This window comes from Peromyscus maniculatus, chromosome 3, assembly GCF_049852395.1.
Source record: "Peromyscus maniculatus bairdii isolate BWxNUB_F1_BW_parent chromosome 3, HU_Pman_BW_mat_3.1, whole genome shotgun sequence".
Lineage (NCBI taxonomy): Eukaryota > Metazoa > Chordata > Mammalia > Rodentia > Cricetidae > Peromyscus > Peromyscus maniculatus.
In genome coordinates this window covers 167,472,341-167,499,311 of record NC_134854.1, presented here as the reverse complement: position 1 = coordinate 167,499,311, position 26,971 = coordinate 167,472,341, and the positions used below count along the sequence as shown (strand labels likewise).

Here is a 26,971-nt window from a genome sequence, read left to right as displayed (position 1 = left end):
GCTCATAAAGAACTTTCTCAGCTTAGTATCACTGAGAGAGGTTGCATTTCTTTTCTAACTCCTGCTTTCTGCTTTTCTTTTACAGAGCTGCTGAAAGGTCAAAAGATGGCTGACTACACTAACTCAAAGTCTACATGCACAATACAGTCATCATCTGCAGATAACTAACACTTGTCTCTCAACACTGACAAGTCCATCACTTACTGCACAAAGGGTTGGAAAGGACCTGAGTGACAGTTGTGTCCACTGACTGTTTTTGGCCAGTTCCATCTCTAAGGACTCAGGCACTCGGAGCTGACAGTCAGGACTGGAACTGGCCAGCTGGTAATCGAAAGGCTTTTTGCAGGGCCTGGGGAAGGCAGCTGTGGTCACAAAGATGACCACAGCATATGCATGGCTCTAACATCACAGGTTGGTTTTCTAATAACAGATGGAGGTAAACTTTTAAAAAATATTTATTTACTTATGTGTATGTGTGCCTATGTGCATGTGTGGGGGTGCATGTGCCACAACACATGTGTGTAGAGGTCAGTGCATGACTTGTGGGAGTTATTCTCACCTTCTACCTGAATACCGTGGGGGTTTAAGCTAAGCTATCGGGCTTGACGGCAAATGCCTTCACCCCTGGAACCATCTCAATGGCCCAAAATTAACTTTTTCTTTTTTTTTTTTTACTGAAACGTTCGTTTTATGACTACCCAATACTTACACCCTAGTATGGTGGTATTTTATTTGTACTGAAATGTGATTTTCATTGTATGTTAATAAATAAAGTTGCCCGGGGGTCAGAGCTATTAGAGCCATAACAAGAGCGTGGCGGTGGTGGTGCACGCCTTTAATCCCAGCACTCGGTAGACAGAGCTAGGTAGATCTCTGTGTGTTCAGGGATACAGCCAGCATTGGAGACATACGCCTTTAAGACCTGGAGGGCGGTACTTACAGGCAGTGACAAGGCAGTCATGTGTTTGGGTTTACAACCAATGAGAAGGCAGAACAGAAAGACTATTTAAAGACAGACACACAGGAAGTAGCTCTCTTTCGGGGAGGTAGGAGCACTGCAGGAGGTAAGATTTTAGCTCTGAGCTCTGACCTCTTGGCTTTCTCTTTTACATTGGTTCTGTGTTTCTTATTTTAATAAGACAGTTGGTTACATCTACACCCTAGTCAGGGGCAGCCTGGGAACCAGTCTGAGACCATAGCATAGTGGCCTGCACTTGTTCTATATGTAGGCTTTGCATGTCCGTATGTAAATAATAATGTATGCATGTCAGGTACACGTGTTCATGTGTGCATATGGAGGCTCAAGGTTGGGTGTCTTCTATATCTCCTCACTGTATTTTTTGAGACAGTCTCTCACTGAACCTGGAGCCCACTGACTGACTAGACGGGCTGGCCAGTCCCAGGGATCCTCTGTCCCCGAGATCTCCCGGCAGCGGGAGGACAGGTGTGTACTTCCACGCCCAGCACCTTGGGTAGTTACTGGGATCTGACCTCGGGTCCTCATGTGTGTAGAGTCTGCACTGCACCACCGAGCTGTCTCTCCAGCCCCAGAATAACCTCAGCCTCACACGTCACTTGAAGCCCCTTCATTATCACGTTCTCAAGCAATGCCCCACCCCTATTTCTTAGAAGTTCTGTTAAGTTTGTGGTTCTGTTTTTTTGTTTTGTTTTTTAGTTTTCTGAGACAGGGTTTCTCTGTGAAGTTTTGGTGCCTGTCCTGGAGTTTGCTCTGAAGACCAGGCTAGACTCAAACTCACAGAGATCCGCCTGGCTCTGCCTCCCGAGTGCTGGGATGAAAGATGTGTGCCACCACCGCCTGGCTCTTTGTATTTTTTTTTAACTTTTATTCTCCTCTCATACATTACATCCCTTCTGTATTTCTACATGATTGTCCCACCCTCTAATGCCAGGAGTGGACTCTTTCAACCACCGAGTTGGAAGCCCACTGGTGTGGAGCCCTGGCTTGGATGGGAATCAAGAGGAGAAAGCAGGCAGTGGATCAGATGTGGTACCCCAGGGAGGAGAGGTGACCAGTGTGCTGCAGAGTATGGACATGGGCTTGGTTGACTTTATGGTGTGTGTGTGTGTGTGTGTGTGTGTGTGTGTGTGTGTGTGTGTGTGTGTGTAAAATAGAAAAGGGGGTTGGGTCTCTTGCAGTTTGTGAGCTGGGTGCTGGGTTCAGATCTCAAAATTAACTTTTTTTCAGACAGAGTCTTGCTCTGTAGACCAGGCTGGCCTCAAACTCACAGAGATCCACCTGCCTCTGCCTCCCAAGTGCTTGGAATATAAGTATGCGTCACCATGCCTAACTCAAAATTAACTTAAAAAAAGAAAGATTTATTTATATATTTATGTTATGTATATGGGTGTTTTGTCTGCATGTACATCTGCACACCAGAAGAGGGCACTGAAATCCACGGGACTACAATTATAGAGGGTTGTAAACAGCCATGTGGGTGCTGTGAACTGAACTCAGGTCCTCTGGAGAAGCAGTCAGTGCTCTTAACCACTGAGCCATCTCTCCAGCCCTCAAAATTAACTTTTTTGTTATTGCTGTTGTTTGTTTTTCGAGACATGGTTTCTCTGTGTAGCCCTGGCTGTCCTGGAACTCAAACTCAGAGGTCCTTCTGCCTAGTGCTGAGATTCAAGGCTTACACCACCACCTCCTGGCTAAAATTAACTTTTTAAAGTAAATAACTCAGTGGCATTTAGCACTTCTCTGAATCATACCCACCCCATCTAGTTCAAAAACACTGCCACCATCCTACAGCCAAAGCCCCTCAGCGTCTCCTTATTCCACTCTTTCCCCTACAGCCACCTCTGCACACACTCACGCTGCACACTCCACCTCTCTGCAGCCTTCTCTGCACACACTCATGCACACACCTCCCTGAGACACAGGAGTGTGCACATGACCTTCCCAGCTGGCTTTCTGCACCTAGCATAGTGCTTTGAAGGCTCTGACAGCCTTGGTATCCTGGATTGGGGACATTTCCTCAACTTACAAGTCATAAAATTTAAAAGATTTTTATACTTTGATTCAGATATAAAAATTACCTCTGAAGGCTTCTGGATAGACTCCTTTTCCTGTTCAAAAACAATGACATTTAAGGAAGGCTACTGTAAAATCCTTCATATATTCAGTTGTCATATATACTTCCATAAATAGGAAGCCATTTAGATCACTTCCAAACCACAAAATTTTAGTTGTATTTATTTCCTACAATGTTTTATTTGTCTCAGCCTTTCATTTATGTACTTTCGGTCTTCTATATTCATTCTTAATATCTGTCATTAACTGTACTATGGTAGTAATTTCCCATCAGAGAAACCACAAGCTCTTCCTAAAATGATTTTTTCCCCTGTGTAAATAAAGATCCATCCCTCAGTACTTTCTTCTCAGGGTAACAAGGAAAAGGGGGAAGGGAGGAAAAGAGAACACAAAACTACCATGCCATCTGATGTTTCTTTCTTCAGGTTGCCCAGGCTGCTGGATTTTTGCAGACTTGAAGTTCTAACAACAGAGACATGATAAATAGAATTAACAGTAAGTTGACTCTGGTGCCTGTGTCTAAGCAGATCATCTTAGAAGGAAACTAAAAACTGTCTGGGGGTTGAATCTTGGTAATAAAAGAAAATCTGGATCCAAGCAAACACTTATGTGCTTAAGTAAATTGCAGCATTTAGTTCTTTTAAAAGCAGGGTGGTTAACTGTCTCGCCAATAACACAAACTGTCCCACACATGTCACAGAAGCTGGAAAACCACTTAAGACTGCCCTGGCAATGCCAGTGTTTTCCACGGACTAGTGGCGCTTACACATTCACACTAGGAACTTCTTAGAAGCTTGTGCACGGTTAGACCTAATCCTTCTACTTGAAGAATGAATGTCTACTTTTCTTTCAAAGAGGAATAACTTTTCTGAGTCTGGGAAAGCATAATAAGCCAGGTTTTGTGGGACAAGCCTGTAATTCCAGTACTCAAGAGGCTAGGGCCGAAGGATTGCTGAATGTGTGACAACAGTCTGGGCTATCAAGACAGCCTGCCTCCAAAAATGAGAAAGAAGGGAGGAGAGGAAAAAATAGAGAGGAGGAGAAGGGGAGGGAGAAGGAAGAAAAGAAAAATTCACTAGAGCAGTGATTCTCAACCTTCCTGACACTGTGACCCTTTAATACAGTTCTTCACGTTGTGGTGACCCCCAACCATAGAATTATTTTCATTGCTACCTCATAACTGTAATTTTGTTACTGTCATGAATCGTAATGTAAATCTCTGTGTTTTCCCGACAGTCTTAGGTGACCCCTGTGAAAGAATCACTCCACGCACACCCCATAGGGGTCACAACCCACAGGTTGAGAACCACTGCATTAGAGGAATCCTTGTTATTGCCCATAATAATTCATTTGCTAGCCTAGGAAGGCAGAAGGGTCTGTAAGTCACAGAGACTTTTTCTTTTACATAATTAGTGTTCAGTATACACAGCTGGAGATGGTATTACTCAAAATCTAAACGCACAAATATGGGGCCAGTTTCAAAAAACGAGGGACTGGGGGCATACTTCAGTGCCAGAGTGTGCTTGGCACGGGAGAGGCCTGAGGCCTGATCCCTAGCAACACAAGATAAAAAGGAAGACAGAGCAGAGAAGAGACTAAAGAAGGAATGTGTTTACTCTAATAACTAGAACTAAGCAACCGAACTTTTAAAAGGCATTTCTGCTTTTACGTAAGTTGTCAGCAGTACTGATTGCCAAAAAAACGTGAAAGATAACAGAAAAATAGAAACATCTCATCCAAGCTCTGCTCTGAAAATAGGCTTTCCAGGTTGTTTTGGGCTTTCCTAATCTGATCCAGACTTTAACTTGGATAAACATTCCCATCAGGCCAATTTATTAAACTCTAAGTGCAGAGCAGCTCTGCCAGCTGTCACTTCCTCTGGGATTCTTTTCTACGGGACTAAAAAATACGAATCAGCACAAAATGAGTGAAAAGTTCTGACCTTCAAATGAAAATTGATGAGGGAAGACTAAAAATCTGCAAATGCCAGGCATGAGATGCCAAGAAAGGAGTGTCTCTTTGTAAACTCCAGCCCTCCAGCCCAGCTGTCAGGACCCACGCAGTCTTGTATGTATGAATATAACAGCCTTGATGGATCACTGTTAGCAATGGTTACGTGAGCATAACAGATTCCTGCTTTTTCAAGCCTTGATCATACTTCACACTCAACAGCACACAACTTACGAGAGACCATCACACAGCGAGGCTTCAGCGGCAGTACCAAGGATTGCTTTTCCATCACTACAATAAATATTTTTTAAAGGCATTTGTTAATGTCATGAATCAAACACCACACAGACTTTCCTGGGCTTACAACGGTGAAGTCCCAAAGAGCCCATTGGAGGCTCAAATCATTGTCAAGTCAAAAGTACCTTTTGTTAATCTACCAAAAACACAGCTAAGCCTGTTCTACTTTGGTCATACTTACAGCAACCCAATAGCCTATGGCTGAGCAAAATCTCTTTCTCTAACAAAGTCAACTTTAGAAGGTGTGCTGACTATCTTGTACCTATCAAAAACTATACCAAAAATGAAATACAGCAACACTGAAAGTCAAAAACGAAAATCACGAGTCAAGCCATCATAGGTGGGCCTGCTGTGCATATTCTAAGTGAACAGAAATGTTTAAAAAAAATAGTGCAAAGAAAGCTATTTCTAATTTTTAAACATTTTCTTAGGCCTAATTCAAATTTAGGCAATTAGTTTGAGAATTTTCTGGCAAAATATCTATTTGCTAACTGAGAAATGACCACGTCCCTGTTGTGTGGACTCCACAGCCACCCTTCACAGAGCCTCGTGGCACCAACTCTGACCATTCTGCCTTCCACCTCTGACAGTCACCGATGACCTAGAAAGTAAATCCCAAGTTTCTTAAAGGCCCCTCCTTTCCCCAGGCTCCTCTCTATCACTTCCTGATTCATGCATTTTATTTTAATATTACAAAACTGATGATGAACACAGTGTCTGTAAAAATGGGTTATGCTCTTATTTTGGGCTACTCTATTGCTCTGAGCATTTATATCACAATGTTAGCCCATAAATAACATACTTCTCTTCAAATGAAGTCTCAGGCTTAGTAGGCAACTTGGACTTTTCAGAAGTTTCCACACCCATAGATGGTGGCGATAGGGAAGGGATTGAAGCTTGCAAGATGCTGGTGTGAAACTGTAAAAAATTACAAGTAAAAAGAAAATAAAATCAATCAAAACATATCAGAATTAGTCTATCCAAATCTTACATGCCTGTGCTTAGAACTCTAGCCTTATATTTATAAAATCCTTTCAGAATACAAACATCTATATAAATGAGGTGTTAGTGGGAGGAAACACTGGAGAAAGGGGGCTTAATTTCATTCTAAGACAGCAAATATCTTGAATAAGAAAGTACCTTAAACCACAAAAAGCACCAAGTTCTGATCACGTTAAAAACCCATGGAATGCCAGCGCAAGGTATTGACCGTTCTTCAGCACAAACACACTGTAAACAAAGCACTATTTTCATTTTTATTTCTACTAGTAGTCTAACACATAACATGCATCAAGTTGGTTAATTTTTCTTTTATGTGTGAACAAGCTAAGTCCAACTATCGTAACTGATGAAAAATGCATTAAAATCAGCTGGAATATGTTTCCAGTTAAAATGCTTGGTGTAATAATGGCAATGCTGTGGAAACAATGAAACGTGGACCCTGTTTTCTCACCCATCTCTGCGTCTCAGGACTGAAGGCCACAGTAATGTGTGAGAACTGGAGAATGGAGTGTGGGTGGCATCAAGAGTTCACAGAGAAAACACTGACAAACTCAGTGAACTCTGAGTCAGCCAATCAGTGGTCTCACTCAGTGAACTCTGAGTCAGCCAATCAGTGGTCTCCTCACTCAGTGAACTCTGAGTCAGCCAATCAGTGGTCTCCTCACTCAGTGAACTCTGAGTCAGCCAATCAGTGGTCTCCTCACTCAGTGAACTCTGAGTCAGCCAATCAGTGGTCTCCTCACTCAGTGAACTCTGAGTCAGCCAATCAGTGGTCTCTTCATTTAACTATCTGCAGGCCTAGCACACACCCAGTGTTTTGCTACTGAGCTATAATCCCAGCCACACTTACTTTCTGTCCTCTCTAACTTTTATTAATAATTTTAAAATTAAAATATAATCATAATATTCCCCCATCCCTTTCCTACCAACCCCACGTACCTTCCTTTATTCTCTCTGCCCCTCTCACCCTCTCTCTCTCTCTCTCCCCCTCAAATCCAGGACCTCTTTTTCTAACTCTCTTTTTGATCAGGCTCTTCTGTGTAGCCTAGGCTGGCCGTGAGCTTAGCCTCCTATGAGATGACGGGTGTGCATCGGCACAGCCGCACTGGCTTGGCTGCTACCTCCTCAGTGCACCAGGTAAAGACACACAGTGGACACACATCTACACCGACTACTCAGCAACGGCTTCCTCTTAGCCATACACTCCACAAACAGGGAGCCACGCCTGCCTCTGAGCTCCCGGGATCGAAAGCCCAATGGGGTAGGATGGACTTGGGTAAACACCAGCAAAGCTCAGCCTCATGAAGAAGCAATGAACTCAGCTTTGTGAGTGCTGCCTGTTACTGAGTGATGGGACCATGAAAGCTCATAAAACATCAAGTCATATTATTGCAAAATAGGGTTCTTTTTTCTTTTTTCTTTTATTTTATTTTCCTGGTTTGGTTTTGGTTTGAATCTTTATAATCAATGCTGGGTAATCTCTTTAGCACTTACCCATGTTTCCTGAAGTTCAACTATTTTCCTGGACTCCTAATTATGAGAAAAATACACTATCACACTGGCCTGTTTCCTTGATTTCCTTTTCAAACTTTAAGGCTTCAGTTCCAACTTTAATTTTTCCTCTGGCTCTTCTTTAAAAATAGGGTTGAACTCTATCACTTCTCATCACACCATTTTTGTTCAGTTTGGAGCAATCATTTATGACAAACTAAACATCATTAAACTGTAATTCATGAGGGCTGGGGAGATGGCTCAATAGTTAAGAGCTCGCTCTCCCAGGGAACCTGGGTTCAATTCCTAGCATGGTGGGTCCCAATGCCTGTTAACCCCAGTTCCAGGGGTCTGGTGCCCTCTTCTGACCACTTTAGGAACTGCATGCAAGCAGTGTGCATACAGGTAGGTATTCAAGCAAACACTCAGACATAAATAGAAACAAACCTTTAAGACAAGGCGCATGTAGCAGATACTCTAGAATAATCTGGTCTATGCCACATATGCAAGCAATCTCTCTAAAAACAGCACACTCATTGGCTATCAAAGGGGTTTGTTTTTTTTTTTTTTTTTTGGAAGGCTGAGGCAGGAGGATCACTAGTTCTATGCTGACCTGGGCGACAAAGTGAGCCTCTGTCTCAAAATAAAACAAAGGGTTTTTTCCCTCTCAATGTAACCACATTTAACAAGCAGGGAACTTCTCCCTGTATCTTATTTCACAACTGAAATCTTGATTGATGAACTGTTTCAATACTCTCTAACATTTAAGTGTCCAATGTTAGTTGTTTTCTCTTTGAATTAATTTTCATTCAATCCCATTTTTACTTTCTCAGGACTAGTGGTGTAGCTCAACACAGAGCACTTGCTAAGCATGCGCAAGACTTCAGATTTGATGCCCAGAACTGCAAAGAGGGAAAAAAGGACTAGAAAAAGAGATTCCTTACTAAACACCATTTTTTCATTATGGGATTATCAACAACAGATATGAGGGAAGGAAGGCAAGAGAGGAGAGATGGTGAAGAGATGGTAGAACACAGTAAGGCTGTAGCGTGGCCTGAGAAGTTCCCAGTTCCTGGTCTCTCCAGACAGCAATTATACTAAAACTAGGGTGTGACGTGACCTCAGGGCAATCCTGGGACAGGTGCTGCCTGCTATCAGAATCTACAGAAAAGCAGCATGTCCAGCAGCCCTGACGGGCAGTAAGGAACGCTCAGACAAGCTTGTGACTGGAGGACTCCGAGGAGATTCTGAGTGTTAAAGTAATGCACTAAATCAGGCTCAACTGGTCAAGCACAGCAGAAAATAAAAAGTGGCTTTGGACCTCAGTGGCACTTTACAAAGCTGAGACAATCTTGATTTGAAAATATTTAGAGGGGGAAGGAAAGTGGACTTGGACAGAAGAATGATGACCTCAGAAGCTGGCCTCCAATGCAGAAGTGGCACCACCTGTCCAGCTGGGTTTGGAACTGTTATGGACCAGGGACAGCCGTGGGCCTTTATTTCCCCCTCCTTTTAAGTAGGAGTTACCCTGCTCCTGACTCTCCACGCATGCTGGGTGTGTGGTGACAGATGCCTTGTTTTGTGAGGTCCCAACTCTGTAAGTTGTTTGGAAGGACACTCTAGGAACTCCCTGAAGGACCTCCCCACACATCAACCTGACGGATGACGACTCCTGAGAAGGACATGTGGAGAAGGGAAGGCCTCGTTTTATATGGGAGAAGGAGTAAACTGGTTTACCCAGGAGGGGAAATGGTGACTGTTTTCCAAAGTGGTTACACCACATCTCATTCCATGTGCTGACACTGGGATGTCACTTGGACCTAAAAGGTAAAGTCTACGTTCACTATGAATCTGGTTGAGCTGTGGCTGCAGCAAAGCTCGTGACTTCTGAGTTACAGGTGATGCAAACCCACCCGGTCTTCTCGGGATGCTCTCACCAGACTGTGAGGCAGCCAGGCAGAGTGGAGGTCCCAGCCAATAGGCTGCCTCCACAATAAGACACTGCAATGAGAAGCCTTCCTGCTGCTCCTGGAGCTGAGCAGATAGACTCTGCCCACTCTGCAGACTCCTCAGAAAGAAGACAACCCAGCCACAGTTTGGTGCTGGTGTGTAGTAGGTAATGAACAGTTGTTCTGCCACCTTGATGAATGTAGATGAATTAAAGACTTTACTGTCCTCTAATTGCTTTCTCCAAGTCACAACAGAACTAGACTTGTTTATATACTCTACTTTCCTCACCTGACTTACTCTGTACTTGGTCTTTAAAAAGACAGACTGTAATCTTGTACCTTACGCTATCTATCTCAAAGATGCTCAGAGTTTTGTTTTTGAGACTCGGGTCCTTCTCGGCTGCTCTCGAATTTCCATCCAAAGGATGCTCTGCCTCAGCCTCTCATATAGCTGAAACTACAGGTACATGCCAAGGTACCTGTCTTGTTTTTACTGAGTTTTACAAGAAATTTTTACTTTGCCCAGAGTATTTATTAAAAAGAGGGGGAAGCACACATTTAAAAGGGGAACGAGATTGGCAGTGCACAAATCGGTCAGAATAGACCAACGGATGATGGAACCGGGAAAAGAACCCACATCACATGGCACCAGCAACTACACAACAGGAAAGACGCAGCCCCTCCAACACAAACGAACTGTCAGAATATGGAAGGTACCTCTTCTGGAGCACTCGTGTTGAATAGGTCCCTGCCGGGAGACCCCATTCCTGGTGTAGAAGAAGTACTTCTCTCCAGGTCACTAAAGCCCTGTGCATCCAACAAGGTGGAGATGGAGCTGGAGTGGAACAGGCCCTCATACTCACCATCCTGGCCTGGAAAAGACAAAGCAGTAAGTACCCACCAATGGTGTTAACAGAAGGACTCAGGTTTGATTTATTCCAAGAACCCACTGAAATCTTGTTTTAAAATTTCCAGGCTTTAGTTTAGCCTGCTTTAGTGATTCATACCCTTAATCCTGGCACTCAGGAGGTGGGAGCAGAAGAATCGGAAATTCAAGATCATCCTTGGATACATAACAAGGTCAAGGCCAGCCTGGGCTACATGAGACCCTATCTGAAAAAAGTTTACGTATGTATGTATGTATGTATGTATGTATGTATGTATGTAGTTTGTACCTACCGACCTACTTACCTATCTACTCTATTTACCTACCCATCTATCCACCTACATTCCTATCTATTCTAGCATGAACATCTAATTCTGGACAACAACAGAGTCACCATTTAAACACATTATTTCTCATCACTGCTGTGCTTTGGAAAATACACAAAAAGAAAAAGGATAAAAGAAAAAGAAAAATGAAAGCTGATCCTTCAAAAGGATCCTTTTATGCCATTTTAAAGTAGGAAGAGCCTAACAGAAAAAAGAAACCACATATCCATCAAAGCACTAAATTTGAAAAATTTTTAACATCAGTCAAGATGTAAAGGATTAAGTGTAGAACACAATGGTAGACAGTCATTTTCTTAAAAATAGAGTGATATTAAAAACTCTAATCTTGAATGCCAAATGGCAAACTGTATACTTATCTAAAGATCTTAACAAGGCTGTAACTTCTCTTTTCTTCTTCTCCTTCTCCTCCTTCTTTTTAAAGAGACTGTTTTGCTATCTCATAGCTCAGGCTGACATCAAATTCAAGGTCATCTTGACTCAGCCTCTCAAGTGCTTAGATTACAGGCATGCCAACTACACTATAATCTTTTTTAAGATTTATTTTATTTTTATTTATGAGTATTGTGTGTATGCCCTGTGTATACATATGTCCACAGAGGCCAGAAGAGGGTGTTGGATGCCTTGGAACTGGAGTTACAGGTGGTTATAGGCTGCCAGAATGGGTGCTAAGAGCCAAAATGCAGTCCTCTGCAAATGCTCTTAACCACTGAGCAATCTCTCCAGCCCAACCATAGCTTTTAAATTGAGTTTTACTATAATTGTACCCTCACTTTACTAGATTTTAAATGTTGTTAGCGTTTTGTCAAGAGTAACTAAATATGTCTTAGGGAGAAATCACTTTTTATGTAACTCTCACCTAGCAGGGCATGAATTTTATGACTTGTGAAAACTTGTCCTGATTTCTAACTACTGCATGGGGCTGGAAAGGTTCAGCCAGTCAAGTGGCTGCCATGTAAGCATGAGGACCCAAGTTCAGATCCCCAGTGCCCACATAAAAGTTAGGCATGGAGTGGAGAGGTGGCCTGGAGGTCAAGAACACATACTAATCATGAAGAAGAACTGGATTTGGTTTCCAGCCCCTAAGCTAGGCAGCTTACAACTGCCTGTAACCCCAGCTCCAGGGATCTGATGCCTTCTTCTGGCCTCCTCAGGCACTGGCACACATGTGGCATATACCCACCCACCCACCCCACACACACATAAAATAAGAATAAACCTTTAAAAGCCAGGCCTGGTGGTCTGTAGCCTCAGAGGTAGGAAGGTAAACAGGCAATCCTTGGAGCTCACTGACCAGCCAGTCTAGCCAGTCCGTGAACTCCAGTGTCACAAAGAAACCCCGTCTCAGGGAGGGGCTAGTATATGGTTCAGTGGGAAATGGGACTTGCTGCTAAGCCAGAGGACCTGAGTTCTGGGCCTAGAATGCTCATGGTAGAAGGAGAAAACCTGCTCTCACAAGTTATCCTTGGTTTTCCTCACAGAAAGTGAACAGTTTTATTAGTTCTTATGAAAAAAAAAAATGATGATATCCACTTCTATTTATTTGTCTGTTTATTTTGAAGGTCCTGGTCCAAAGCAGTTTTTTCCTTTGATTCATGAATTCATCAGAATTAAAATTTCTGAGAGTTTAGCTCAGTGGTAGAACACTTACCTAGCATGTATGAGGCAGATTCCAAGCACTAATAAATTAATTAATTTTAAAAATAAAATTTCAAGTTCTTGAGTATTTCACAACTATCTCTTACGCTGGCTAGTTTTACTGTCAATTTGACACTGGCTGGAATAGTTTGGGAGAACATATCAACTGAGGAAATGCCCCACCAGATTAGGCTGTGGGCAAGCCTGTGCAGCATTTTCCGACTAGCGATTAATTGGGGAGGGCCCAGCCCATTGTGAGTGATGCCACCCTGGGCTGGTGGTCCTGAGGGTATATAAGTAGGCAGCTGAGCAAGTCATGAGGAGCAAGCCAGTAAGCAGCACTCCTCCATGGCCTCTGCTTCAGCTCCTGCCTCCAGGTTCCTGTCCTGTCTGAGTTCCTGCTCTGACTTCTCTTTGTAGTGGACTGTGATGCAGAAGTGTAAGCTGAAAAAAAAAAAAGGGCTCTCCTTTCCAAGCTGCTTTTGGTCATGGTATTCTGGCACAGCTAAAGAAACCCTAACTAAAATACCTCTCCAGAGACATGTTTTCAGTGCTTATCATCTTTTTTTTTTTAAAGATTTATTTATTATGTATACAGAAGAGGGTGTCAAATCTCATTACAGATGGTTGTGAGCCACCATGTGGGTGCTAAGAATTGAACTCAGGACCCCTGGAAGAGCAGTCGGTGCTCTTAACCTCTGAGCCATCTCTCCAGCCCCAGTGCTTATCATCTTTAGGGTGACAACTACCTACATGTTCATTGTAAACAAGCGCTCTAACATTCTGTTTGTTTCAAATGACCCTCTGTCTTTCCGCGTCTGAGAACGGCCCTCTGCAGGTAAGGCAACAGAATTTCATGTTCAAAGAGGAACTCACATTCCTTGACCTCGATTAATGGCACCATCACTTACCTGTGACTTTAGCCACAAATGTCTACCTTTGCTGATTTATTTTCCTTTGCTTCTTGCCTATCATCTAATTCAGCATATCATAACCTTAATATATCTGGTCAATTCAGATCTACTGGTCTCTGTAGTTACAATAATTGCAAGAGTCTTTTGATTGACTTCCCCTGCTCTTGATACTAGTGTTCCTCATAACACTTTTCTAGCAAAGGTCACGCTGCAAACTTGTTATTCAGCCCCTTGACCCAGGCTGGGGGTGTAGCTTAGTGGTAGAACATTTGTCTGGTATGTGCAAGGACGTAGGTCCAAGTCCTCGGATCACTTAAAAAAAAAAAACAACCCTCACTGGATTCTCTGCACTAAGAGGCAGAGGCAGGCGGATCTCTGTGAGTTCGAGACCAGCCTGGTCGACAAAGTGAGTTCCAGGAAAGGCACAAAACTACTCAAAAAAAAAAAAAAAAAAAAAAAAAAAAAAGAGCAGATGCCCAACCCAGCCCTACTGAGATTCCTCTCACGTCATCATGCCACACCCTCCCCACCACACAGAACTTTCCAGACATACTGGTCTTTCTTCTCAAACACCCAAGGCTCTTTGCACATACTGTAGTTTTTGCTCTAGAGTGCTGTGACGGAGACACTCTTGCTGACACGTGGATCTACAACACCCTCACCAGCCTGAGTGCTTTCCCAAAAGGACAGTTGCTTAGCACTACTGTCAATAAACAGATTAGCCTCCCAGACTGGGATAATGCATATGAACTATGTAACAATTTTCTTTGTTAATTAATTGAGTCTGAATATGTAAGTTCATGGCTGGTTAAGTTCAAGTGGAGTAGGAAGGTTTCCAGAGATATGTTCTACTTTATTACCTTGGGCCAGAACTGTGGGGTCCTGCATTTTCTTGTACCTGTTTAGACACTGCCGGAGATCTTCTATTTTACGATCCTGTAAATAACATAAATCATCATCACTACTACAGTTTTCAAATAGTAAAGGTAAGTACTGTGCATTGTTTACATTATTTGAAAAATATTTCTTTTCTTTTCTTTTTTTTTTGTTTTTTGTTTTTCGAGACATGGTTTCTCTGTGTAGCTTTGCGCCTTTCCTGGAGCTCACTCTGTAGCCCAGGTTGGCCTTGAACTCACAGAGATCCGCCTGTCTCTGCCTCCCGAGTGCTGGGATTAAAAGCGTTCACCACCACCGCCAGGCTTGAAAAATATTTCTAAACTTCAGTAAAAGTGGCAATATTTGTATTTTTCCTATGTGTATCAGAGACATAGAGAATCTGATCTTACAGATTCTTTAACTTGCCATCTTTAAAAATAAAACGGATATAGCAGCATTTAACAACAATAACAAAAAAAAAAAAAATCAAGGGCCAGTGAGATAGTTCAGTGGGTGGGGAGACCCAACATTCAGCTTGATGACTTGCATTTGATCCCAGTGGATAAAATTCTAGAGTTCAGATCCCCAGCAACCACATAAAAGACAGATATGGCAACTGTAACCTCAGCACTTTGGGGAGTGGGGAAGAAGGATAGAATAGGATTCCCAGAGCCTGCTGGTCAGCCAGTCTAGCTCAATCGGCAAGCTCCTGGGTCACTGACTCTGTCTCTAAAAAATAAGATGGGGAGAGAATAAGAAGACACTCAAAGTCAACCTGACCTTGATTTTTGGTTTTCATATGGGTGCACGTGGGTGTGCACGCATGCACACACACAGACACACACACACACAGACACACACACACACACACACACACACACACTGAAGATGAGAGAAAACAGAAAAGATGCAAGCATTGGAAAAAGTCATGATAAGAAAGAAAAACTGTCTCTTGGGCATTTTGTAGTTTTGTACTCCTTGGAATTAGTCTTTTCTGGGAAATGTCCCTTTGTTCTATTCACTAAAGGACACAGTAGAGAGTGGTGCTGGTGTCATAAGCTGAATCCAATGGTCGTTAGGCAACCAAGATCTGTGAGGTCAGGTCGGTGTTGAGGAAGGCACTGAAAGCCAAATGTGGGTGAGGAAAACAGACCACAGCCAAGAGCCAAGTGCAAAGGCAGGGACCAGGGATGACCCACGGGCCTGGCCCATGTCTGTTCTGTTATTTCACCTCTCAGGAAAGCCGAGACAATCCCAGGTGTGACAGAGGTCAGGAATGTGATGAAAGTAACTCCAATTTCATGGCAATGCTAATGTCTTCTTTCTCCTTAGCTGTGGGCACCTCTGTGAAGTTGGAACACCACCCTGCAGAGGTCAAGTCAGCCCGGAATTTCCAGACACATTATGGAATGTACTTTCTCCTCTGCTCTGCATATAAAGAACTCTGATGCTCTCAATATTTTCTAAATTCAAGCGGGGGAAGGGAGCCTCAGGATTTCCTTGGAACCGGGCTGCTGGCCTCTCTCTACTCTGTACAGACAGACACAGTCACAAGTGACATCATTGAAACAGTACATACTGGGGCAGGGAGGGACAAGGACGGCCCCTTGATGTCAGTGGGCTGTTGTGTATGTCCCTGTGAGGCTGAAGTGGCTAGGGAATTGTATGCAACAGTCAAAATGGTGCCGCAGATCATAAACAGTGACATCTTAGTCTCACTTGGTACCCGCAGATCATAAACATACAGTGACATCTTAGTCTCACTTGGTACCTTTTCTTCATTTGCTGCCATCAGGGACTCCACAGCCTTTTTCATTTTCTGTACTTCAATGTCTGAAAATGATGAACATCATTAGGAGGTACTTCAGCTAACCTGTGAGAGAAACCACGTGCTCTTCTGTCCGAAAAGGTTCAAGGTAAACATGGCAATGACTCTCTTTTAGGGACACTAAAAGGTGAGCATGTTCTACCTCACCCGCGCAGCTGTCACCCCAGAAAGACAGTGACGTGGGTAGAGGAGAACAGGACACCCTCTCTCAGAGAAAGAACAAGATCTCCCTTTAGACACTGAGGATGAAATGTGGGCGCAGCAGCAACGGCAGCACCACGTCTTCTGAAATGGAAGCCATGGGCAGTGAGTGAGAGCAATGGACGGTATTCACAATGGCCAAAGCAGAGGGATGGTGCTCAGTCATAACCAAGCTGCAGATGCCATGGTAAGAGCCTGAGCGGTGTGGTCTTTACGTGAATAGTCATGACCAGAAGCCAGCTGCAGTTCCACAGAAGGAAGAGTAACTTGCTTCATCCATAAGCCTCATTTCTAACACTGCTCTAAAACAGAAATCAAGACCCAACAGCCATGGGGTGCAGAATGTGACTTTCCTTAGACTCTGGTAACCAAATACAAGTGTTACTTGAAAAGTGAGAATTTCAAAGCCGGCAAAGCCCTGGCTGTGACTCCACAGATGCACATGGTGTCTTGCCCTCTGCTCCCTGTCACCCACACCAGAGCACACTTGCTGAGCTCACTTCTCTGTGTGCCCTCTTGCACTATGGGGAGTGAACAGGCTGCGGGAAAACCTGTGAAATGATCTTTTCCTCCTTACTTTATGGTCTGTCTGTGCAGCCTCTGTGTGTACACCATGGAGGGCTTAGTGATGAGTCTCTGTGTGTGTGTGCACCGTGGAGAAATGGAGGGCTTAGTGATGAGTCTGTGTGTGTGTGCACCGTGGAGAAATGGAGGGCTTAGTGATGAGCCTGTGTGTGCACCGTGAAGCAATGGAGGGCTTAGTGATGAGTCTGTGTGCGTGTGCACCGTGGAGAAATGGAGGGCTTAGTGATGAGTCTGTGTGCGTGTGCACCGTGGAGAAATGGAGGGTTTAGTGATGAGCCTCTGTGTGCACCGTGAAGCAATGGAGGGCTTAGAGATGCAGCAGCGGCACACGCTGACAGACAGGAATGTTTAGACATGCAAAGAACCAAGTGGTGAGGCTGGCGAATGAGAAGCTGATGGAAACACGAAAACCTTACTTTTCTCCTTGAGCTTCTTTTTAACATTCTCATCTGCACAGGAAAACCCATCGGATTGGAAATTAGCATACATGACAACAAAAAACGCTATCTTCAAAGTCCCAGTATTTGGTTTCCTTTTCTAAGTGCTAGAACTCTAATCTCGAGAACAACCCCGACTGTGAAGCGCGACCACATGACTTTGGGACAGCAGCGCAGTCAGTGCAGTGCTGAGTCTGGGGAGGAACCACTGTGCACTCAGCTGATGGCGACATCTGAACTTAAGCTCTCTGAACCTCGCTGTTTCTGGGGAAGTTAGGCCCACAGGGCCAACCAACCATGATGTGGATTGGCCAGTGCCGCTCTGGCAGGGTTTTCCGCGTGTCAGTTTGGCACCTGCTCCTCCTGACTACACGCCACATCCAACTGAGCACTCAAGTCCAACATCACTGAAAAGGTCTGTCCCCCGTTCAAGAAGACAAGTCCACTGATGACATAGTCAGTATCAGGATCAGACTGCACGGGGGTTCTACATCCTGTGTTTAGACCCTGAACTAAGCTGGTCCTGCAGTGACAATGAGCAGTTCAGACTGGTTCCAATCCCCAATTTGGTGTGGGCAGCACTCCCCAAATACATCTCTAGCAACTACTCACTTAGTGTCCATTCTATTCTTAAATTCTTTTTGTTGTTGTTGTTTTGTTTTGTTTTTTTGAGACAAGGTTTCTCTGTGTAGATTTGGAGCCTGTCCTGGATCTCACTCTGTAGACCAGGCTGGCCTCGAACTCACAGAGCTCTACCTGGCTCTGCCTCCCGAGTGCTGGAATTAAAGGCATGCACCACCACTGCCCAACCAATTCTTAAACTCTTTAAAGTGGGACTGCCATTGTGGTTCAGTGGCACAGCACATGATTAGCAAATTCAATCCTAAAATTATGGTTGATTTCTGAATGTCCTATAACATTATTTTACTTATGTCAAAACACAGGAAGGTACACCCACTTCTCTAAAGCTTGACAAATTGAGTTTTCTGATGGATAAGGAAATGGGTATAAAATGCTACTTGTTTCCATGTAAGACATGGCATGACAAAGCTCCACAAACTGGAATCTGGCTGTCCAAATGAATTAGAAATTAATTGCTCCAGTGTGCAGCATCGTGGCTGCCATTGGACATATTTATGCAAACATGCATACATATATCACAAAGGAAGGTAAAATCTGATATAGTATTCCAGATGTTATACATATTATATTTCAAGATTTTTGAAAAAATAATCAGGGTCACCAGGCTGGTTTCCAACCTATGATCCTTCTGCTTCAGCATCCACGAGCTGGGATGGCACCTATGTGCCACTCCATCAGACCCAAACCTAAGTTTCTAAAAACACACGTCCCTGGAGTTGTTTTCCTATTGTCCAATATCAGCTCCTCTCCTGTATTGACAGGATTTGAACAGAGCAAGTGCTAGTCAGTCAGTCTTACCTCGATCAAGGGTTTCGATCCCTTCTCCTTGCGTCTTGCACACCAGCCTCTCCTGCAGCCTTTTGACTTCACATTCTTTCTCTTCTAGTTGCTCTTTTAAAGATGCCAGTTCATCCTACAAAATTACAAACCCATTTTAAAACAGTAGACTATGGCAGAAGAGCAATATTTACAGAGCATATTGGCCCTTTGAGTCAATATGTAGACTATGGGAATGAGACAAAAATCTGCAAAAACTTACACACAAACACAAATTAGACAGAGGCAGTGGTAAGCACTACTAATATGAGTAATTTGTAATAATTACAGTGTAATTGTTTCAAGATTGTGAGTAAATGTAAGAGGAAATGGAAGACTAACCAGGACAAGATATTCTCTAAAGTTACACCTACATTAAATCAAAATGTCTCACCAAGTTAGTCAAAGAAGATGGTCAAAATCAGATACTTGTCATAAAAGCAAAAATAAAATATAAAATCAAAAAGATTTGCTTGGCTTCCTCAGCATTTCGAGGTGACACTCATGACTCAGTAGCCACAGGGAGACAATTCAGGGGTGGACTCGAGAACTCACCCTCATCACTGAATAAGACAGACTCCTGCAGCAGGAAGCAAGAGGAGTCTAGAGAAAAAGGACTTACAGTCTTCCTTTGGAAATGGCAAACCTGCAAAAGCTGCTCAGGCCACTGATGCATTTGCTAACATTTTAAATTTCAGTTTTGACTTAGAGAGCACTAGCTGTTGCAAATTTATATTTTGCAGCTATCTGTACATGCAATGATGGAAAATCCACCCAGGAGGCCAATGGGCCCTGTACTGCTGACTTGTGGTAGGGTGGAGTCAGGTTCAGAAACCTTCAGTAGCCCTACAAGAGGTGCTGGCCCCTCTCCCTGCAGGGCTTCTAAGCGGTGGCTTCTCTTCCCTGCCATAATGATGAACTCATACACACTGACCTTCCAGAAAACCCTAAAAGAGGAGAGCAGGCTCCAGTTATTGACATGGAATTCTTCCACAGGTGAACTTAAAACAATCGCTTTATTATGCTTAGGGGTCAGATGGTCTTAGAAATAAGCTTATAAGCCAATACTTTTATATTTTACCTGTTCCTTATTTACACTAGAGACCTCCTTGTCCTATAAATCAGGGTGTATGTATTCTTAATAAACAGGTGACACACACACGCACAATGAATGCACATGCTACTAAAACACCATCACAGCAAAACGACACAGGCCAGAAGGCAACAGCCACGGGGCTCCCACCAAGTCTACTGCACCTTCAGTGACTCCCACTTTTGCTCCATCCGTTGCTTTTCATACTGCATCTGACCCACCTTGATTTTCATGCTAGAAAGTTTGGCCATTAAAGACTGGCAGAGAGACAGAGGAGTGAGAGAAATCGAGGCAGAAAAGACAAGCTAAATAACCAAGAAAGCAGCATCACTTCACAGAGAAGGCTAGCTAACTCAGAAACAGCAGGCTGTGTCCCGCCAAATTAATCAAGCCTTGGGTCTTATTGAGAACTCTAGCATGTAAGCTCAGTGTCTCCAGCTTCAGGGAAACACAGTTTACTTGTAAGATATGTTTGTTATCATGTACTAGTTAGAAAACATTTTTTTTTATAATATTGCTCACAGAATGGCAGACCACGTTTAAATTTTTTTTTCAGAAAGAAACTTACTTTAGTTGACTTAAGTTTTTTCTCATACTGAAGTCTTTCATTGTCCATTTCACTGACTTTTAACCTCAAATCATTGATCTCTTGTATTAGCCCCTGTCAAAAAAAAAAATTAGAAAAGGGTACACAGCACAGTTATCAAAGGAGTAGCCAGGAAGCCCTAAGCCAGCAGCAGCTCCTCAGATATGAGTTGTGAGAACCAGTGCAACAAAGGGAGATTCAGTGAAATGTATTCCTAACAGTCAAAGCACACTTCCACTAAAACACTAACTTAAGTTTCCAGGACCTCGGCCCCAAGTGCCCGGCTTATAAAAACAAATGCAGCCATGACTCTGACCAGGAAAATGCTGTTCTTGGAATTCTTGGACCAAGTGCCCATCATAACTCTAGAAGGTTGTGGGACCTTTAAGAGGTTGGGCCTGCAGGGTGAACCTTTACCCATTAGAGGCATGTCCCAGAGGGGATTGTGGGACCCTGGCACCTTCCCCTCTTTTCTGTTTTCTGTCCTGAGGTAAGTAGTTTTTCTCTGCCATGCACTTCATGATAAAGCTGGCTCAAAGGCAATGGGGCCCGCTGATCCTGGACTAAAATCTCCAACTGTCTCTTTATAAGCCATCTTGGGTATCTGTCCAGTGGTGATGAACTAAGTCTCCAATTGCCTCCTTAGAAGCCATCTTGGGTATCTGCCCACTGATGATGGACTAAGATCTTCAATCATCTCCTTAGAAGCCATCTTGGATATCTGTCTGTCCCAGTGGTGTGTCTTGTTTCCTTTCTGGTGCTGTGATAGAACGCTCTGACCAAAAGCAGCTTCAGGGGAGAAAGGGTTTCTTGGGCTTACACTTCAGATCACAGTCTATCACTGGGGGAAGTCAGGGTGGGAAGTCAAGTCTGGGACCTGGAGGCAGGAACCAGATGAATGCTACCTGCTGGCTCCTTCACTGGCTCACTCGCCTGGCTCATGCGCACTTAGCTTTCTTATATAGCCCAGGAGATGGAGGCCCCCTCAGTGGCTGGGCCTGCCTACATCAATTAAGACAAGCAAGATGATTTCTCAGACATGTCCACAGACCAACCAGAAAGAGACAAATGACTCAACTGGGACTGTTGACTAGTGATTCTAGGCTGTGTCAAGTTGACAGTTAGTGCTCCGAGAAACGTGACTAACTCATAAGGGCAGTTTAACACCGACTCAAAGCCACTTAGTACCCATTCTATATTCAAACCATCTATGGCCCCACCTCTGTGACACACACCTGAGGTTTTCTCTGGTGCAGTCATTTACCTTGAGACCCTTTTCTGTGACACATTAGTAGTTAGTTGAAGATTTCTATAATTATTTGCCCAGTCTACAGACTTAAATTTAAACCAAAAATCTCAACCTGAAGGTAGATGAAGGCCTTTTATGTGCATGTATGTGTTTTAATATATTCATATATCCAATACAATACAATAATGTAATTTTATATGTGCAAAATTTTAAAAATCCAAATGATTCATAACAATATAATATAATTTAAGACCATTTCTACTGTCACTTTAAAATATGCTTTTAAAATTGGCCCAAATGTTCTGAATTCAAATTTAAAGAGTCAGTCTCCCTCATTTGCTCATGCACAGAAATCAGGAGCAGTGCCCTTCCCTTGGTCTTTTAGACTTTGTTACTATTAACAGGCATCTTTGAACTCTCAGCAGGCACTGCTGTAAACACTGCCACTTCCTTTAGTGGTGAGCGCAAAGACGAAGAAACAACCACAGAACACTGAACTATATACTGGGGTCATTTCCTTTTTTTCTTTCCTAAGAAAAACTATCTAAGCTAGGCAGTGGAGGCACACGCCTTAAATTCTAGCACTCAGGAAGCAGAGGCCAGCCTGGTCTACAGAGCAAGTTCCAGGACAGCCAGGACTACAGAAAAACCCTGTCTCAAAAAATAAAAGAAAAGAAAAGAAAAAGAAAAAAGAAAAACCATCCAATTGTTTTCAGTGGCAATACATTAAGTATGAATCTAAAATTCCAACATGGGAGGAGTCAGATATGCCCATGACAAGTCTGGCTGGAAAATATGGCACTATATCCTTAAGGTTATATATGTATGTGTGTCTGTGTCTGTGTCCATGTGGGGGTGTGGGTGTGGGTGTGGGTGTGCACATATACACATTATTCAATTAGCTTATCAGTTCAGGCTCCTTTCAGAGCTCTACATTTCCGCCATCTGTGCTCATACCAGAAGGGGGCGCTGAATGAGCCAACCATCTCCCACTAACAAGTTCCAGGACAGGCAAGTCCTAAATCTTCAAGGTTCAACGACTTTAATGCACTATTTTTTTGGAAATGCATATAAGTGTTCCTTACTTCAACATTCTCATAGAAACTAATATCCAAACTCTCTAAAATTCTCAAATAGTGTTAAGAGATTTGGGATTGCAGAAATAACTAGGTAAACGTTTTATTTTTAAGGAAACATTAAGCGAGAACAAGTACATATTCCATTCTATTTCAACCTTTGAAGACTATTTTTATATAAAATCATAATTATCAAACACTCTGTAATCTGCCCTGTGAATATGTGTACTCCATTTTATCAATAGTGTAGATTATTTCGTAGAAAATGATCAGGGATGATTGTGTTTCTTAGTGTGTTCATGGTGTCACTTGGATTCTGAATGAGAACACGTGAAAAGAATGGAAACGGGGAGAAACCAGGTACAACACAAAACACAATGTAGGTGCTGTTCTGAGATCCTACCAAAAAGGTCAAAAACACCTGCTGTGGTGATATATTGTGTACCCTAATAAACTTTGCCTGAAGATCAGAGAACAGAACAAACCACTAGATTAAACATAGAGTCCAGGAAGTGGTGGCACACACCTTTAATCCTAGCAATCAGGAGGCGGCAGAGATCTGTCTGGATCTCTGTGAGTTCAAAGCCATCCTGGACTACATGAGATTGACTCAGTCTAGAAGAGAAACAGAGGCAGGCAGTGGTGGCACACCTTTAGTCCCAGTACTGGGAAGCACACACGCCTTTAATCCCAGGAAGTGATGGCTGGGCGGAGAAAGGTATATAAGGCCTGAGGAGACAGGAACTAAGAGGCCTTTCAGCAGAAGCATCCCTTTCAGCTAGAGGCTTTTTCCGGCTGAAGCCTTTTTGGTTAGAGGCCTATCGGCTGAGGCTTTTTAAGCTGAGGAGTCCCAGTGGAAAGAGGTAGCTTGTTCCTTTGTCTCTCTCTGATCTTTCAGCATTTACCCCAATATCTGGCTCCGGGTTTTTTGTTAAGACAGTTTAGGAATTCGTGTTACAACCTGCTGCAGTTTAGTTCCCCTGACTGCTTAACCTCACATTCAGACTAAACTAAGCACAATGCATAGGGTAAGACTTCACCTAACCTTTGCCTACACGGTGTAGACGGCCTCCTCAGCTCCTTCCTACCTTCCCTCCAGCCTCCTAGCTCTACCACGGAACAATCTATCTGCAGCCCAGCCACTACTCAAGTTCAGCAGTGACTGTGAAGTCAGAGGATGACAGGATGAGGTTAACAGATTCTTTTAGAAAGCACTGAAGTAAAGCCAGGCAGTGGTGGAGCACGCCTTTAATCCCAGCACTCGGGAGGCTGAGACAGGCGGATCTCTGAATTCAAGGCCAGCCTGGTCTACAGAGCGAGTTCCAGACAGCCAGGTCTACATAGAGAAACCTTGTCTTGAAAAAGAAAACAAAACAACAACAGCAAAAAGCATTAAAATAATACTTTTAAGAGACTGGGTCATGATCCTGCTTTAAAATGCTCAGTCTTGATTAAGGTGGAATGTGCTCTTAAAAGTGGCTGACAAGGAATTTTAGGGTTAGAACATGAATCAAGATGGTTATTTCTTTTTGCTACAAAGGAAGTAAACAACCAAGGCTTTCCATTGTAATTACATTTTGGATGGGGAACTTTATTTTGGAAATCACAGTGGCATAAGTTACATCATCTCAAGCCTGGCGTCATATGGTATTGAAAACACTGGGTCAACATGCAAATATTTGACATTTTTGAAGGGAGAGAAAAGTAAACAACCCTCCTCTCTCTCCTTCCTGGTACTCATTTTCTGACCCAGGACGCTGCCCCATACCCTTAACCAAGAAATAAAACAAAAGAGGCAGAGGGTGGTGATCCCTAAGAAGGGATTTCTGCAGCTACATTCACTTTTCATTCCACTTCACTTCATCTGTGGTATCAGGGACTGAACACAGGGCCTTGCACATGCCCGAAAAGGATCTTGCCCTCGGCTACATCCTCAGCTCTATGCTTCATCCTAAATGAAGATCTGAAAGGGACAGATGCCCCCCGCCTCTCCCCAAATTAGAACACCCAGATTAAGTTAGATGAGAGAAGAAACAGCTAAGTTTCTTTAGCCACAAGTACTTTAAAGACTGATTGTGTGTGTGTGTGTGTGTGTGTGTGTGTGTGTGTGTGTGTGGTGTGTGGTGTGTGTGGTGTGTGGTGTGTGGTGTGTGGTGTGTGGTGTGTGTGTGGTGTGTGGTGTGTGTGGTGTGTGGTGTGTGGTGTGTGGTGTGTGTGTGGTGTGTGTGTGTGTGTGTGGTGTGTGTGTGTGGTGTGTGTGTGTGTGTGGTGTGTGTGTGTGGTGTGTGTGTGTGTGGTGTGTGCGTGCGTGTGCGTGTGCGTGTGTGTGGTGTGTGTGTGTGTGTGTGGTGTGTGTGTGTGTGGTGTGTGTGTGTGTGTGGTGTGTGGTGTGTGTGTGTGGTGTGTGGTGTGTGTGTGTGGTGTGTGGTGTGTGTGTGTGGTGTGTGTGTGGTGTGTGGTGTGTGTGTGTGGTGTGTGTGTGGTATGTGTGTGTGTGTGTGTGTGGTGTGTGTGTGGTGTGTGGTGTGTGTGTGGTGTGTGGTGTGTGTGTGTGGTGTGTGGTGTGTGTGTGTGGTGTGTGGTGTGTGTGTGTGGTGTGTGGTGTGTGTGTGTGGTGTGTGTGTGGTGTGTGGTGTGTGTGTGTGTGTGTGGTGTGTGTGTGTGTGTGCGTGTATGTGTGTGTGGTGTGTGTGTGTGTGGTGTGTGTGTGTGTGGTGTGTGTGTGTGTGTGTGTGTGTGTGTGTGTGTGTGTGTGTGTGTGTGTATACAGTGATTTTGAGCCACCTGTTGTGGGTGCTGGGAACCAAACTCCAGGCCTCTGCAAGAGCAACAAGTGTTCTTAACTGTGGAGCTGCTGTACCAATCCCCCACAAGTACTTCTCATTGTTGAATTCACCCTAAATATCATGAAAGTACAGAGAATGTTTGTTAATTGGAGTGACTTGTATGTGGAACATACTAAAAGTTAAGAGCCAAATAAAGCGGTCTCCAACTGCTGGGACTCTGTGAATGGATAGCACAAGGTTTCTATACTTGAACAAATCCCGTAGGACACAGTCAAGGACAACCGGTGAAACCGTGGATTAGATACATAATTTCAGAGAAAGAAAACCAGTGTGGTCCTGTCAGTCCAGGTTGCCACAAATACCTTGTAGTCAAAACTAGTTCTACAGAACATTTCAAACAAAATCTCTAAACAAAAAAAAAAAACTGTACCTAGCATTTAGTGAAGAAATTACAATGTGTTTAAGGTTTATTCCAAGTTCTTTTTTATTTATAGTCTTTATTCTTTTGAGACAAGGGCTTCACGGTGTTCAGTCTACTCTCTGACTCTCTATGTCATGGAGGCTGGCTCTGAACCCCTGATCCTCTGCCTCCATCTCTCAAGTGCTGGGATTACAGGCATATGCCACCATGGCTGGCTTACTGTGTCTTTGGAGTGGTGCTGAGGATAAAACCCAGGATCTAGTGAGCCCTGATCATGACATCTATCATTGGGCTACACTCCCAAACCTAAAATTTCTTAAAAGGAAGCAGGATGAGAGCATATTGTAACTAGCTACCCTCCCTTCTCACCTCCAGGAATTTCAGCTTTGTCTTGGGTATGTGTGTACGCAGGCTAAGAAGGGAAGGAGGAGGAGATCATGCACATGACTCACCTCTGTGTCTCTGAACCTGTCTTCATAATCCAGTCTGTCTTTCTCAACAGCCGTCAGTTTTAACTTCAAGTTAGAGACCTCTGCCATGAGCTCCAGCTTCTGTGTTTCTAAGGAGGTCCTACTCAGAAGCTCCTGTTAGAATTTCAGATCAATATTCACAAGTTGTTTTATTATAAATTTCTGCCGTGACTGCAAAGCAGCAATGGTTAAATGTGGTCTGTGGATGAAGAGGAACGGCCACATAACAGCCACACACCACACTGCTGAGGACCACACGCTCTAGTGACCCTCTTCTGAACAGAATTAAAGACATCATCACGTTGTCAAAAGATCTTTCCTCACACTCTCAAGCCTGATGACAACATGGCTGTACACAGTGCATGCTATGTGCCGGGACGAG

At 43.6% G+C, this 26,971-nt stretch overlaps 1 protein-coding gene across 37 annotated transcripts in view; it reads right to left on the bottom strand.

The window, feature by feature from the left end:
• Positions 1 to 26,971, bottom strand: part of Ppfibp1 (PPFIB scaffold protein 1) — a 154,639-nt gene that overhangs the window by 15,790 nt on the left and 111,878 nt on the right. For 20 of the 37 annotated variants that reach the window (XM_076568324.1, XM_076568318.1, XM_076568334.1 and 17 more), the window contains 12 exons: positions 26,572 to 26,703; positions 20,570 to 20,662; positions 20,166 to 20,258; positions 18,891 to 19,005; positions 17,430 to 17,462; positions 16,171 to 16,232; positions 14,384 to 14,459; positions 10,459 to 10,613; positions 6,102 to 6,217; positions 5,237 to 5,293; positions 3,451 to 3,514; positions 3,058 to 3,087 (listed from right to left, as the gene is read on the bottom strand). In XM_076568324.1, coding sequence (XP_076424439.1) covers positions 3,058 to 3,087; positions 3,451 to 3,514; positions 5,237 to 5,293; positions 6,102 to 6,217; positions 10,459 to 10,613; positions 14,384 to 14,459; positions 16,171 to 16,232; positions 17,430 to 17,462; positions 18,891 to 19,005; positions 20,166 to 20,258; positions 20,570 to 20,662; positions 26,572 to 26,703 — 1,026 coding nt within the window. The remainder of the gene's footprint in view (positions 1 to 3,057; positions 3,088 to 3,450; positions 3,515 to 5,236; positions 5,294 to 6,101; positions 6,218 to 10,458; positions 10,614 to 14,383; positions 14,460 to 16,170; positions 16,233 to 17,429; positions 17,463 to 18,890; positions 19,006 to 20,165; positions 20,259 to 20,569; positions 20,663 to 26,571; positions 26,704 to 26,971) is intronic. The other 17 variants (XM_076568345.1, XM_076568342.1, XM_076568344.1 and 14 more) reach the window with 6 other exon arrangements.